This window comes from Macrobrachium rosenbergii, chromosome 49, assembly GCF_040412425.1.
Source record: "Macrobrachium rosenbergii isolate ZJJX-2024 chromosome 49, ASM4041242v1, whole genome shotgun sequence".
NCBI classification, from domain to species: Eukaryota; Metazoa; Arthropoda; class Malacostraca; order Decapoda; family Palaemonidae; genus Macrobrachium; species Macrobrachium rosenbergii.
In genome coordinates, this window is record NC_089789.1 from 10,259,115 (window position 1) to 10,274,114 (window position 15,000).

The 15,000-nt window shown below is 34.4% G+C and overlaps 1 protein-coding gene across 13 annotated transcripts in view; it reads right to left on the reverse strand.

Annotated features, from left to right (window-relative positions):
- The window catches only part of LOC136832076 (serine-rich adhesin for platelets), a 242,065-nt gene that overhangs the window by 76,315 nt on the left and 150,750 nt on the right, over positions 1–15,000 (reverse strand). For all 13 annotated transcript variants that reach the window (XM_067092706.1, XM_067092703.1, XM_067092700.1 and 10 more), the window contains exon 2: positions 4,731–4,826. In XM_067092706.1, the coding sequence (XP_066948807.1) occupies positions 4,731–4,826 (96 nt within the window). The remainder of the gene's footprint in view (positions 1–4,730; positions 4,827–15,000) is intronic.

Below are 15,000 nucleotides of genomic sequence, written 5' to 3' on the forward strand. Positions count from 1 at the left end.
GTAGTCTTTCCCAGTAGTCAAGGTCCTTAACTTCTTCTATTCTAGCTGTAAATGACCTTTGTACACTCTCTATTTGTGCAATATCCTTTTGGTAGTGTGGGTACCATATTATATTGCAATATTCAAATGGACTACGTACGTACGTTTTATAAAGCATAATCATGTGTTCAGCTTTTCTTGTTTTGAAGTGCCGGAACAACATTCCCATTTTTGCTCTGCATTTTGCCAATAGAATTGCTATTTGATCATTGCATAACATATTCCTATTCAACATCACACCAAGGTCTTTAACTGCTTCCTTGTTTGTGATTGTCTCATTATTAGGTCCTTTATATGCATCTAGCATTCCTACTTTATCACCATAGTTCATTGATTCAAATTTATCAGAGTTAAATACCATCCTATTTATCTCTGCCCATTTATATATTTTGTTTAGGTCTCTTTGTAGCGAGAGAGAGAGAGAGAGAGAGAGAGAGAGAGAGAGAGAGAGAGAGAGAGAGAGAGAGAGAGAGAGAGAGAGAGAGAGAGAGAGGACAAGCAAAATAGAGTGCAGTACGGAAAAAGAGAGATCTTGCTGCTAAAAATAAAAATAAAAAATGAAAAATAGGCATCAGTGTAAAGTGCAAAATTCAGAGAGAGAGAGAGAGAGAGAGAGAGAGAGAGAGAGAGAGAGAGAGAGAGAGAGAGAGAGAGAGAGCGTGCTGCTAAAAAAAAAAAAAAAAAAAAAAAAACGAGTAAGAATCGCTCTCTGAACTAAAGTCTGAGACTCCGTCAGGTCCTTATTTTTTTCTTTTACCTCTTCTTCTGCTTCTTCTTCTTCTTCTTCTTCAGGTAAACAAGGCGAAGAAAGGAGGGCGCGAGAGAAGAGGATGTTTGGGAGAAGCTCTTTCATTAACGGCAAGACAGAACACAAACCAACTAAAGTTTCTTTTTTTTTAATACTGAGCTCTTTTTTATCCAGTGGTGGCTTGACTTACAGAACTTGTTCCATACGGATGTTTGTACGTTTCAAATAATAATAATAATAATAATAATAATAATAATAATAATAATAATAATAATAATAATACAAATAATAATAATACATTTAGTAGGTTCGTCACCACTTAAAACTTGTTCCGTACTGATGTTTGTACGTTTGAATAATAATAATAATAATAATAATAATAATAATAATAATAATAATAATAATAATAATAATAATTATATAAATAATAATAATAGTAATACATTTAGCTTCGTCGACACTTGAACTTGTTCCATATGGATATTTGAATAATAATAATAATAATAATAATAATAATAATAATAATAATAATAATAATAATAATACATTTAGCTTCGTCGACACTTGAACTTGTTCCATATGGATATTTGAATGTTTGAATAATAATAATAATAATAATAATAATAATAATAATAATAATACATTTAGCTTCGTCGACACTTGAACTTGTTCCATATGCATATTTGAACGTTTTAATAATAATAATAATAATAATAATAATAATAATAATAATAATAATAATAATAATAACAATAAAAATAATAAAAATAATAATAATAATATTTTTATGTTTTTGTTCCCTCTCTGGTGCAGAGTTAAAGAAAACCAACGTTTGTATTCGTTACATTAGGCCTAGGCCTACGCCCACGTCAACGAGATTTCTGTGAGTGGGAAAATCTCCGCTCGGATACTTTAGGCCTATGGCCACATTCACAAGAAATAAGTTTGTTTGGATATCTCAGTTTTCAAACAGAAAAAACCATGACTAAGATTGTATCAGTGATTCTTTATGCTCTGTGGAATTCCTGTTTAGGAGAGAGAGAGAGAGAGAGAGAGAGAGAGAGAGAGAGAGAGAGAGAGAGAGAGAGAGAGAGAGAGAGAGAGAGAAGAGAGAGAGAAAGCCGAGGAAGGAGTTAATTTAGGCCTATGGCCACATTCACGAAAAATAAGTTTGTTTGGATATCTCAGTTTTCAAACAGGAAAAAAAATATGACTAGGAATGTATCAGTGATTCTTTATGCTCTGTGGAATTCCTGTTTAGGAAAGAGAGAGAGAGAGAGAGAGAGAGAGAGAGAGAGAGAGAGAGAGAGAGAGAGAGAGCCGAGGAAGGAGTTGATAATGGTACATTTTTTATGTCGGCTAAATTTGCTTCTGTTAAAAGATTAAAGAATTTGGCTTTGATTTCTGCCTAAGGGTCATTTTACCTGCACACAGGAGTGCATATTGACTCCTCCAGTCTTCCACGTTTAATTAGATCAATAAACTTATAATATATATATATATATATATATATATATATATATATATATATATATATATATATATATATATATATATATATATATATATATATTATGGGCTCACACCGGGAACGAACCTCGGTCTTCCAAGCGACAGGCCAAGGCGGTACCGACTCAACTATCAAGGTACCACCTTGGCCTGCCACTCAGAGACCTAAGTTCTGTTTCAGTATGAGCCAGAGATTTATTTCTGTGATACACGTACTCATGTATTAATTATTTCCATGTGTATATGTATATGTATATATATATATATATATATATATATATATATATATATATATATATATATATATATACACAGTATATATAATTTATATACATATATATATATATATGTGCGTGTGTGTGTACATGAAAATGATCTTTCACCGGATTTGGATATAATGAAATATATTATCTGCGACTATGAAAAGCTCAAGTTGGTGTGGCTCTTGGCTTAATTCTATAATTGCAGCTTTTAATTATTAATCTCGATCTACTTACAAGACTGGAATTCTCTAGTTTGAGAAAATTCTATTCATTTGAATCTGTGATGTATACGACACATATGCAGTTATCAGGGTTACGCTCGTCATCAAGGTTTTATGAGAGAGAGAGAGAGAGAGAGAGAGAGAGAGAGAGAGAGAGAGAGAGAGAGAGAGAGAGAGAGAGAGAGAGAGATGAAAAATATTCTAACAACAAGAGACATAAACACCAAACTACATCCATGAAATTGGTTTGTCTTCTCAAGTACAAAGTATTCCAGACAATTGATTCCAGTTTCTGTTGGTTGATAAGAGTCGTCCAGTGGTCCACGCTTGACTCGCATTCACACCGTGCTACACTATAAGAAAGGGCCTGTGTTGATAGTATAAGGCCAACGTACTCCAAGTTAAATATCAGCCAATCCGGCTGTCATAAAAAGTGCAAAGGTAAGCCAGTGACTTTAGGATGAACTATTCAGTAACTAAGAGTTCCACTTGCTTGTTTGTTCTTCATTACAAACAACTCATTTTTTTAAGGAGCCTTTCTTTTTGTTTATATCTATTCATTCATTTACTTATTTTTTTTAGACACCTGGACTTTTTATAAGACAGGAAAAATTAATTGTCAAATAACTATATATATATATATATATATAGTTATTTATATATATATACATATATACATAACTATGTATCTGTATATATATACATATATATATATAAAATTATATATATGTGTGTATACTTATATATATATATGTATATATCTATGTATATATATACATATATATATAAAATTATATATGTGTATATATGTATGTGTATATATATATACATATATACACACATATAAATTTATATACAGTATATATATGTATATATATATATACACACATATACACACATATATATATATATATATATATATATATATATATATATATATATATATATATATCTATATATTTTCGTTTAGTTTCTGACTCAGCTTTCATCAGGATTGTAGTTCATGTGTTATACAGTAATATATATATATATATATATATATATATATATATATATATATATATATATATATATATATATATATATATATATATATATATATATATTACTGTATAACACATGAACTACAATCCTGATGAAAGCTGACTCAGAAACTAAACGAAAAGATATAAAAACTACCACTGTAGTTTTATTCCTATTAAGAAAAGCAAACCCTTCCGATACACTAAACCTAAACACTATTGACACTAAAAAAACCCAAAGATATCAATTAAACCCACAAAACCAAATAATAACGCTACTGTCACAAAGCAAAGAGGACAGCATCAATACAGTCACGTAGCAGCGGTCACGTGACGTGACTTGTAGGTAATAACGCTGCAATTACAAACAGAGAGGACTGCATCAATACGCTCTATAAATTCACGTGGCAGCGGTCACGTGACGTGAAATTTAAAAGACATGAGATAAAGATTGAATGAGAGACCGCATTTTTCCAAAATACAAAAAAAGGTGAAAATAAAAGGGGGAGCTCTCGACCGTTTGCACAACCGTCTTCTTCAGCCAACTCAGGAAAGGACCGTTGTGCAAACGTCGAAAGCTCCCCCTTTTATTTTCACCCTTTTTTGCATTTTGGAAAAATACAGTCTCTCATTTACATTACTGTGACTTTTTACTCATTAGTTCCGGTCACAATACAGTGATGCACCATAGACACGAGATAAAGGCTTCTGTTCAGACTTAAAAAGCTTTACCAATACACTAAAAATCTAGACCACTAACTACACAAAAAATCTCGATAACAATTAAATCTACAAAAACAAATTACCGCCGCTACAATTACAAAGCAAAGAGGACCGTATTATCAGTACAGTCTAAACAAACGTAGGGATCACATGACGTGAGATTTAAGACATCAGATAAAAGCTTTTTGTGAATTAAAAGACTCACCAAGTTATCGCTGGGACTACAGTCCACGACCATGTTGGAGAGGACGGGAGCTGGCGTCGACTTGTACACCTCCACCACCTCCACCAGGATGCCCGTCTGCAAGGGAAACAAGTAAACAAATAAAGTAAACAAATAAATAATAAATAAACAGATTGAAATACAAATAAATACATGGATGATTTAATATCAACACTTCTCTGATATCTACAAGTTGACAAACGAATAAAGATATGGATGATTTAGTATCAGCAATTCACTGACATTTACAAACTGACAAATAAAGAAGACATGGATGATTTATTATCAACAATTCGCTGATATCTAAGGCGTTCAGTAAATAAATAAACAAGTTGACAAATAAAAAAAGACATGGATGATTTATTATCCACAATTCACTGACGTCTACATGACAAATAAAAAAACGTGGACGATATATTATCCACAATTCACTGATGCCTGCAAGTTTACAAATAAATAAAGACATGGATGATTTAATATCAACAATTCGTTGACGTCTACAAGATGACAAATAAAAAAAAAGGCATGGATGATTTAATATCAACAATTCGCCGATGCCTATAGCGTTCAGTAGACGAATAAATAAATGCATGAATGATTTTATTATCAACAATTAACTGATGTCTACAGCGTTCACTTTGTACCCAAATTTTGGGCCACGAATAATAATAATAATAATAATAATAATAATAATAATAATAATAATAATAATAATAATAATAAAAAAATAATAATACCTATTACTATTATTATTAGAAATACCAAGACATAATTATTATTATCTATAGTTACAGGCGCAGTTTCATGATTTTAGGGCGTGACCACCTCTCGTGCCCTGAGATACATTACCCCTAAGCAGCCGCTGACGTCACGAAATATAGGCATCAAAGAGGCTCTTTTTCAACCCTCAAGTGTAGGCAGTGATTAATTCTGCTTTCATCCTCCGGTTAAGGAATTAAGGTTCAAGTATCCCGGATGTGCCACAAAGCCGTTTCTTCGTTTTATTTCGCGTTTGGCGTCGTCTGTTTAAAAAACTGTCCATTTAAAAAAGAAAAGACTGTCTAATTAAAAGAAAAGATTATGTCCATTTAAAAGAAAATACTGTAAGATTGTGTCCATTTAAAAGAAAAGACTGTATTAAAAAAACAGACTGCGTCCATATAAAATAAAAGGCTGTGTCTATTTACAAAAAAAGATTGTCCATTTAAAGGAGGAGACTGTTGCCATTTAAAAGAAAAGACTGTGACCATTTAAAAGGAAAGACTGTGTCCATTTAAAAGAAAAGACTGTGGCTATTTAAAAGAAAAGACTTTGGCCATTTGAAAGACAAGACTGTGGCCATTTAAAAGAAAACATGTGCCATTTAAAAGAAAACACTGTCCATTTAAAAGAAAAGACTGTGGCTGTTTAAAAGAAAAGACTGTCCATTTAAAAGAAAAGACTGTGGCCATTTAAAAGAAAAGACTGTCCATTTAAAAGAAAAGACTGTGGCCATTTAAAAGAAAACACTGTCCATTTAAAAAGAAAAGACTGAGGCCATTTAAAAGAAAAGACTGTGGCCATTTAAAAGGAAAGACTGTGTCCATTTAAAAGAAAAGACTGTGGCTATTTAAAAGAAAAGACTGTGGCCATTTGAAAGACAAGACTGTGGCCATTTAAAAAAAAAAGACTGTGGCCATTTAAAAGGAAAGACTGTGGCCATTTAAAAGGAAAGACTATCCATTTAAAATAAAAGACTGTGGCCATTTAAAAGAAAAGACTGTCGCCATTTAAAAGAAAAGACTGTGGCCAGTTAAAAGAAAAGACTGTGTCCATTTAAAAGGAAAGATGTGTCCATTTTAATAAAAGACCGTGTCCATTTAAAAGGAAAGACTATAACCATTTAAAAGGAAAGACTATAGCCATTGAAAAGAAAAGACTGTACCCACTTAAAAGAGAAGACTGTGTCCATTTAAAAGAAAAGACTGAGTCCACTTAACTCTGGTCGAGTTGAGAGTCATGTCATTGGAACGTCTCCAAGAAAGGTTCTGGCTTAAAAACACTGGCACCGATTCACTCGCCATCCACATCACACGACCTTGGCACTGCGCATGCGTCCTCCTTGGGGCCATGTGGTTGCACATCCGGCTATATTGTACCTCAGTCACTTTTTTTTCAGGGAATTGTCAGAGTCGACTGCGGGTTGAAAATCGACGGTCGATATATATGACAGCACAAAAGTTGCTTAGTTTTTTTTTTTTTTTATAAAATGTGATTAATAAACGTTTGCAATGTACGATGTTTCAACGGGTAGCTTATGAGCCTTCTGTGTGAAGCCGGTATTTTAGCCGAAGGTTCCTGCTTCGAGTGCCCATCCATGATTCAGCGATTAAAGAATGACACCCCAAAATAGGAGAAACGAATTTGTTTTATCTCTCTCTCTCTCTCTCTCTCTCTCTCTCTCTCTCTCTCTCTCTCTCTCTCTCTCTCTCTCTCTCTCTCTCTCTCTCTCTATATATATATATATATATATATATATATATATATATATATACTGTATATAAGAACTGTATCTTTTTCCACACAGATATCTATTTGTTTCAGTTGCTGATTCATGAATATTTTTATTCTCTTACCAATGCGTGAAGAAACTTTTGCTTCTTCATGGCCCTTTCCAAACTCAGGTCATGGTTACTCTCGCTTATCAGTGAAAGTGACAGTGTCTTGCTTTCGATGTTGCATATACATATATATATGCATATATATATATATATATATATATATATATATATATATATATATATATATATATATATATATATATATATATATATATATAAACGTATATATATATATGCATCGAAAGCAATTTGTAAGTGATTCATTTACAGTATTACCTTACAGAACACCGTCTGGTTATCAAAAAAAAAAAAAAAAAAAAACCAAGACACTGTCACTTTCACTGATAAGAGAAAGTAACCATGACCTGAGTTTGGAAAGGGCCATGAAGAAGCAAATGTTTCTTCACGCATTGGTAAGAGAATAACAATATTCATGAGTCAGCAACTGAAACAAATAGATATCTGTGTGGAAAAAGATCGTTCTTCTTTAGATTAAAAGAGAGAGAGAGAGAGAGAGAGAGAGAGAGAGAGAGAGAGAGAGAGAGAGAGAGAGAGAGAGAGAGTCTTATGACGGTTACCTCATCGAGGCCCCTCCCAGTTTGATGGTAAACATTCTGACGGAGAGATGAACACTCACATCATGTGTTTCTCTCTCTCTCTCCACCCTAGCTACGACCCACAACAGTCGACCAATGACCAATGACTCCGGAGAGAGAGAGAGAGAGAGAGAGAGAGAGAGAGAGAGAGAGAGAGAGAGAAAAAAAATCTCTATTGCAGATTAATAAGAAATCCCTGTTTTTGGTAATCTTCCACTAGTACAGAAATTTCTCGGAGGTTCCTCGCGGATGCAAAATAAAACCTCTGCTTCACAAAGGATTATTTCCACCCCACTGACGGGATAAGCCGGGCTCTCACGGATAGTTTTTTTTTTTTTTTTTTTTTTTTTTTCTGCATTTCTGCGAGTTTAGTAAAATTTACCTCTCCCTCTCTCTCTCTCTCTCTCTCTCTGTCTCTCTCTCTAATTAGGTAGCGTTGGTAATGATCTGGGAATAGCCTTTCGGAAATTACTGGCTGCATACAGTCATGAAGTTGATTGTTCATTTATTTAATTAATTAATTTATTAATTTACTTTTTTACAAGCTTCCCCCAGAGAAGATATAAATATTCTGTTTCTCGGCGAAGCTTATGGGATGCGGTTGCTAGCCCCGTGACCATCTCCAACCTGGGTGCGACACACCACAGACCACTAACTACAAGCTACACAATTTACTGTTTAGGTAAATAACACGCATAAAAGATGACATTGATAAGCTTCCCAGGAGATAGATAAATATAATTATAATTATTCTTTAAAAATACTGCCGAAACGAGACTGCTATAAACATTCCCATATAAAGAACAATAATTAATCGGAAAATACAACCAGATCAACAAAAATCATGAAAATATCAGGAAATAAAAGATGAAGAACAACTTGAATAACAGCAATGCATGGAGAGAGAGACGCCGAAAACAACAGCCGAGAGGAAGACTAAAAGAATGAAATGGCCAGAAAGTAATAATAAAAAAAAAAATAGTAATAAAAAAAGGCGAACGTAGAAGGCAGCAACGCTTAACCGACCTTCACCTGTTTGCGGTGAGCTCCTCCCGAAGTTTTCAAAAGACCTTCTCGGTTTTGCTTCGAAAAGAAATGCAAGACCCTTGCTTGGCAATAATATTACTGCCTTCCCACAATGCCACCGCTGGGCTTTCATTCTCCCGCAAAAGGTTTTTTTTTAAGCCTTAGAATTTTTACGTAACAGACAGGAACAAGTAAAAGTATATTTCTGGAAGGCGTTATGTCAGTCTTTTTAAGATTTTTTCCCCCAAGCTATGCGTGTTATTAGGTTAGTAACAAATCTTTGCGGTCATTATGCTAGTAATTAAGCTAGATTATTATTATTATGTTGATTATAAATCTGGATTATTATTTTGGTAGCAACCTGTATATGCAGTTATCAAGTTAGTAAGAAAGCGAGTGCTATCACGCTAATAGCAAGTACTACAGTTAGTTATTATGTTAGTAAAGCTTGATTCCTATTCTGTCAGTAACAAATCTGAGTTGTTATTATGTTAGTAACAGAGTTGAACTGTTATGACGTTAGTAACAGAGCTGGATAAAAAAAAACGTAAAATTAATAATATTTCTGAACAGTATTAAGCAACGCATACTCAGGCTTAGAATCTCCTAAGAATACGTCTTTATTTTTATTAGGGAACTTAGAATTAACCTTAATCTCTTAACTAATAATTAATGACAGGTAAAGTTTCCTACGAAAAGAACATAACTAGAATTTTACAATGGAAAACTCGAGCCGGAATATAAGCAAAAATTAAGATGGTTTGTATGCTATCAATTCTGTTTTTACAAGTTTATTGTTCGGCAGAATAAAAATTACGACGATTATGTTCAATGTGGGTCAGTAATGCCTGTACGAAATGTCCCAGCTGTTGTAATTAACCTTTAACAACCGCCTGAATATATAACCTTGCTCTAAATCAGTGGTTCCCAACCTTTTTTCCTGTCATTTCCCCTGAAGTGCAACCCTCCAGATTTCCCCTTCATAAGAGGAAAGTTTAAAACACACTGGAAAACTAATTTATTTTCCATTATAGACAAATATACTGATAAACAAATAGTTAGATAGAGAGCGGTTAGTTAAAATTAAAAATATGGTTTTGTTTATTCTTCTACTTCAAAAATTGAGTTATCAATTGAGGCTGCTTCTTTTGTACAATATCAGTTTATTGTCACATTCCACCTCCAGGCATGAATAAAAATTGACTCACAAAGATTATGTTTTCAATGCATTGGTGCTCAGTTGGTCAGTATTAACCCAATGCCTCTTGTGCACGAAACTGTCCCATGATAAAATACATCTGATATTTTTTTTAGTTAGTATTGTAACTATTTCCCCTGGTAACAACCGCCCCTGAATATATAACCACTGTGAGTCTAAATGGTCGGTCACGTAACCTTGACAATTACTTGGGGATCTACGTTCCTTTGGACAATTTCCATTTCTTAAGTTTTCAATATTTTATTTTCCATTCATTCACAGAGGGTAAATATTATCCAGCTTTGCTTATTTTATCTCTGTTCGGTGCTTCCATTCTTTCGGAAGCACTTTCGTATTTGCTTCTCTGTTCACAGACATTCTTTTTATTCCACAAGAATGGTGGCTCACTACGTATAATAATAATAATAATAATAATAATAATAATAATACGTACGCAGAAGACCCGCTGTCAAACAAGTGGAATTATACGAAACGCTGAGAAAATCATTTACAATTGAAAGCAGCTGATGCAGCAGTAATAATAATAATAATAATAATAATAATAATAATAGTAGTAGTAGTAGTAGTAGTAGTAGTAGTAGTAGTAGTAGTAGTAGTAGTAGAAGAAGAAGAAGAAGAAGAAGAAGAAGAAGAAGAAGAAGAAGAAGAAGAAGATAGTTATTGAATGAATAAAAACGAAGAATATAAACAGGTAAATCTCTCTCTCTCTCTCCAAGCTCAGTGCAAGAAATAAACTACTTTGCTAAAACGCAGTATTAGAGGAGCATATACCTCTCTCTCTCTCTCTCTCTCTCTCTCTCTCTCTCTCTCTCTCTCTCTCTCTCTCTCTCTCTCTCAGCTCAGTGGAAGAACTGCCTTGCTAGAATGCAGCATTAGAATTAATTGGCAGAGAGCTGGAACAACATCACGAAGGGGAAAGATAACAATACGTAGGCATACTCACGGAAGCCTGCAATTAAAGGCGATCTGGGTGGCTGGTATTGTAATTATTTGGTTGTAAATTTTATTTTTTGGCTATTGCAGAATTATTTATGATAGTCTTTCATGATACAATGAAGGCTTGTTTTTGGTGGACGTGGAGAATTAAATGGATTTTAGGTAAATATTCTGTTTATAATAATAATAATAATAATAATAATAATAATAATAATAATAATAATAATAATAATAATAATAAAATGAAGGAAAGAACGACTAATGCTACGTTAATATTTTTCTTCGAAATGTGATTTAACGGTTATGTTCTCGAAGAACATAATGTTAACGTCGATTTAATAGTTTTCATGCCTCATGAAAATAAAAGCAATACCAAGAGAGAGAGAGAGAGAGAGAGAGAGAGAGAGAGAGAGAGAGAGAGAGAGAGAGAGAGAGAGAGAGAGAGAGAGAGAGAGAGAGAGAGGACCGTATTTGAACCTGAGCCCATGCAAACAGTAATCAGTCATGTTTGGACAAACAGCACGGTACGAAAAAGACACTCAGCAGTCTTATCCCCACAAAGGGAGAGAGAGAGAGAGAGAGAGAGAGAGAGAGAGAGAGAGAGAGAGAGAGAGAGAGAGAGAGGGGGGGATTATCTCGTAGAGGCTCTCCCGTTTTCAATTAAGATGTGACTTATACATTTTACAAAGTATTGATTTACTCACTTTCTGTTATTTTTTTTCTCTCCTCCACCCACGCAACTGTTGATTAATATCCAGCTGCATCATTCACTTCTGAGATAAATAGAGGCATCCTGGATATTTCAGAAAATGAGCACATATCTTGCGTTTCTCGTCCTGTGAACGGGTGCGGGTCTACTCTGCTGTGAGCTGAGCGAGTTTTTAGTTACTAATAAATTTTTCTAAGGTAGTGTAAAAACTTACAGTAATTCAATGATCATTCACTTTCTTTTTTTTTACTCACACTTCTATAATTTTTTCGTGTAAGCATATATTTATTTGATTCATTCATCTTTATTGCCAATATTATTCATACTTTACTCTTCCTCTCCATTTCCCTTTAATAAATATTTATTTTTTATATTACTATTTCACATTATAACTCGACATTTCAATCTTTGAAATCGATTAGCAACTCGCCAATTCATCTCTCTTGACTTTTCTCAAATGCACAAGTCGCAACTTTTCCTTAGAAAGCAATGGCTGCCAATCTGCAATTCAAAGCACATGCATGAGGATACCCTCCGTTTTGTCAGTGTGATCACCTTGACTCAGAACAAGATAATCTTCTTTCGCTACGAGAGTCAGCTTAGGCCTGGTCCCCTTCATCTACAATAAATATCAACTTCTTCTGCCACTTTTGATCAGATTTATTTTCTGAGTCCTCGTGTTCTTCTGTATTGTGCTCATTACTTGCTATTATTACTACTCTTTCAGCAGCATCTTCCCTCTGGTCCGTCCTGGTTTCTCATGGTCTTCTGGACTGCTCGTTACTCCTCATTTTCACTACATTTTCAGTGGCATTTGCCTATCTTTGGTCCTCATGTTCTTCTGTACTGTGCTGATTATTCCTCATTTTTATTGCACTTTTCAGTAGCATTTCCTTTCTGGTCTGTCTTTGTTTCTCGTGTTCTTCTGTACTGGGCTCATTAATCCTCATTTTCACTACACTTTCAGCAACATTTTCCCTCTGATCTGTCTTTGATCCTCATGTTCTGTACCGTGCAAATTACTCATCATTTTCATTGCACTTTCACTGTACTGTGCTCATTACTTGCTGTTTTCACTACACTTTCAGCAGCATTTCCTCTCTGGTCTGTCTTTGCTCACCATCTTCTTCTGTACTGTGCTCATTACTCCTCATTTTCAATACACTTTCAGCAGCATTTTCCCTCTAGTCTGTCTTTTTCATCATACTCTTCTGCACTGTGCTCATCACTTGTCATTTTCACTACGCTTTAGAAGCATGTTCTCTCTGGTCTGTTTTTGTTCCTCATGTTCTTCTGTACTGTTCTCATTGCTCATTTTCAGCAGAATCTTCCCTCTGGTCTGCCTTTGTTCCTCATGCTCTTCTGTACTGTGCTCATTACTCCTCATTTTCATTACATTTTCAGCAGCATTTTCCCTCTGGTCTGTCTTTGTTTTGGTTTTACTGAGAATTTTTCTTCTTCTTCCTCAAGACGTTGGAGAACTTAGACTCCCAGTCTTGTCTATTGCTTGTCATCTGCAGCGGTCGTTCTCTGTCCCCCAGTCACTCTCCTGCTTCCATTCATAAATTTCCCCCTCCGTCTCGCTCTCCGCATCTTTCCCTGAATTCTGCCCGACGGATGTAAACCCTCGGGAGCCCCCTTTCTTACCAGAGCATATCCCAGAAATTGAGGCTGTCGTCTCCTGAAGGTTTTCACGAATTCCTTCTGTGTCGATTCTTTCTAAAATGTTACAGGAAGCGTCTCTTGAAATGATACAATACACTATCCAGTTTTGATTACATATTAAATGAATTAAATGCATAACAATCATAGATGTCACAGACTAAAATACAGAGAATGATGACTGTTACTGAAACATCATTATTGAATTAAAAGCACAACAATCCTTTGCTTTCAAAACAAACGATACAAAACATGACTCACGTTCTTACACAAGAAGAGAAAAGACAGAATCCTTGCCAGACAGCGAAATACTCAGCTGCACGTGAAACTGCAACAACATTATTTTTGATGTTCAAGTCATTTCACCAGATCATCATGCATAAATAAACTTATCCTCACAAGACCGGTCAGACCTACTTAAATGTCAGATATAATTTAGACCCCATGGAAGAATGGGACGAAGAAGTATTCTAATACAATACTGAATTATATCAAGAAGGTTTTAAGTTCCACCAATATTTCGTCATAGGAAAAAAATTTAGACGAGAGGAAAAGCCTGCAGTACCAAATCATTAACAACGTTTTGCAACGGTTATATCTTTCGCCAGTTTCCGCAGAGGATAATGCCCAAAGAAGCTCCGCAAAAGGGAGAAGATAAGACGAGATGCCACGGCCAAGTTTACGGTTTGCTGGTGGTGCAACCAGATTCCTGCATCAGTACCGAGACTGGGAGATTAAGAGCAGACGGTGGCGGGCTGGGGAACAAGAAGCCTTACCGAGCTGGAAGAGACTCCAGCGATTTCTTCACACACATATATTAGTGTGGAACAACGTTACAACTGTTATTCTATAACACTTGCTTTACTTATCAATTTCTAATTAATATCAACCTTTTCTCCATTGTGGTGGAGCGTACTCATTTGAAGACCAGATGTAATATGATTCAATTATAAAACTTAGGTTTTTCATAATTTTTCTATAAATATTGTAAATTTCTGTATCTTGCAGGAAGGAAAGTGCTTTTAAATATAGAATTACGTGCCACATTAATACGGCCTTAAAATACTCTAACTTTAATTAATTTTACAATACTCCTTTTTTATAAATGAATTTAGATTATTATTTTCAGTTTAAATATCGTAGTAGAATGACACAGTTTTCAAAATCCAAAGCACAAAACCCGAATGTAAATTAGTAAATTACATTTCGCATAAATTTCAGAGCAGAACAACGTCAAAACTGTAATTTCATAATGTATTTTTATATCCTTTTCTTACAACTACTGTCCGCTCCTTGACTGTAAGATAATGACAGAGCTTTCAGAGTACAGGGATAAGATAACTCAGTGCACGTGTACTTCACTCCGTTCACATGAGGCTGTGGAGCGATAAAAGCGTAATCTATCTAAGTTTTCTTACATGAATGTATGAATTCACGGTATGAAAGTATTTACAATGAATTCACGGTATGAAAGTATTTACAATGAATTCACGCTATGAAAGTA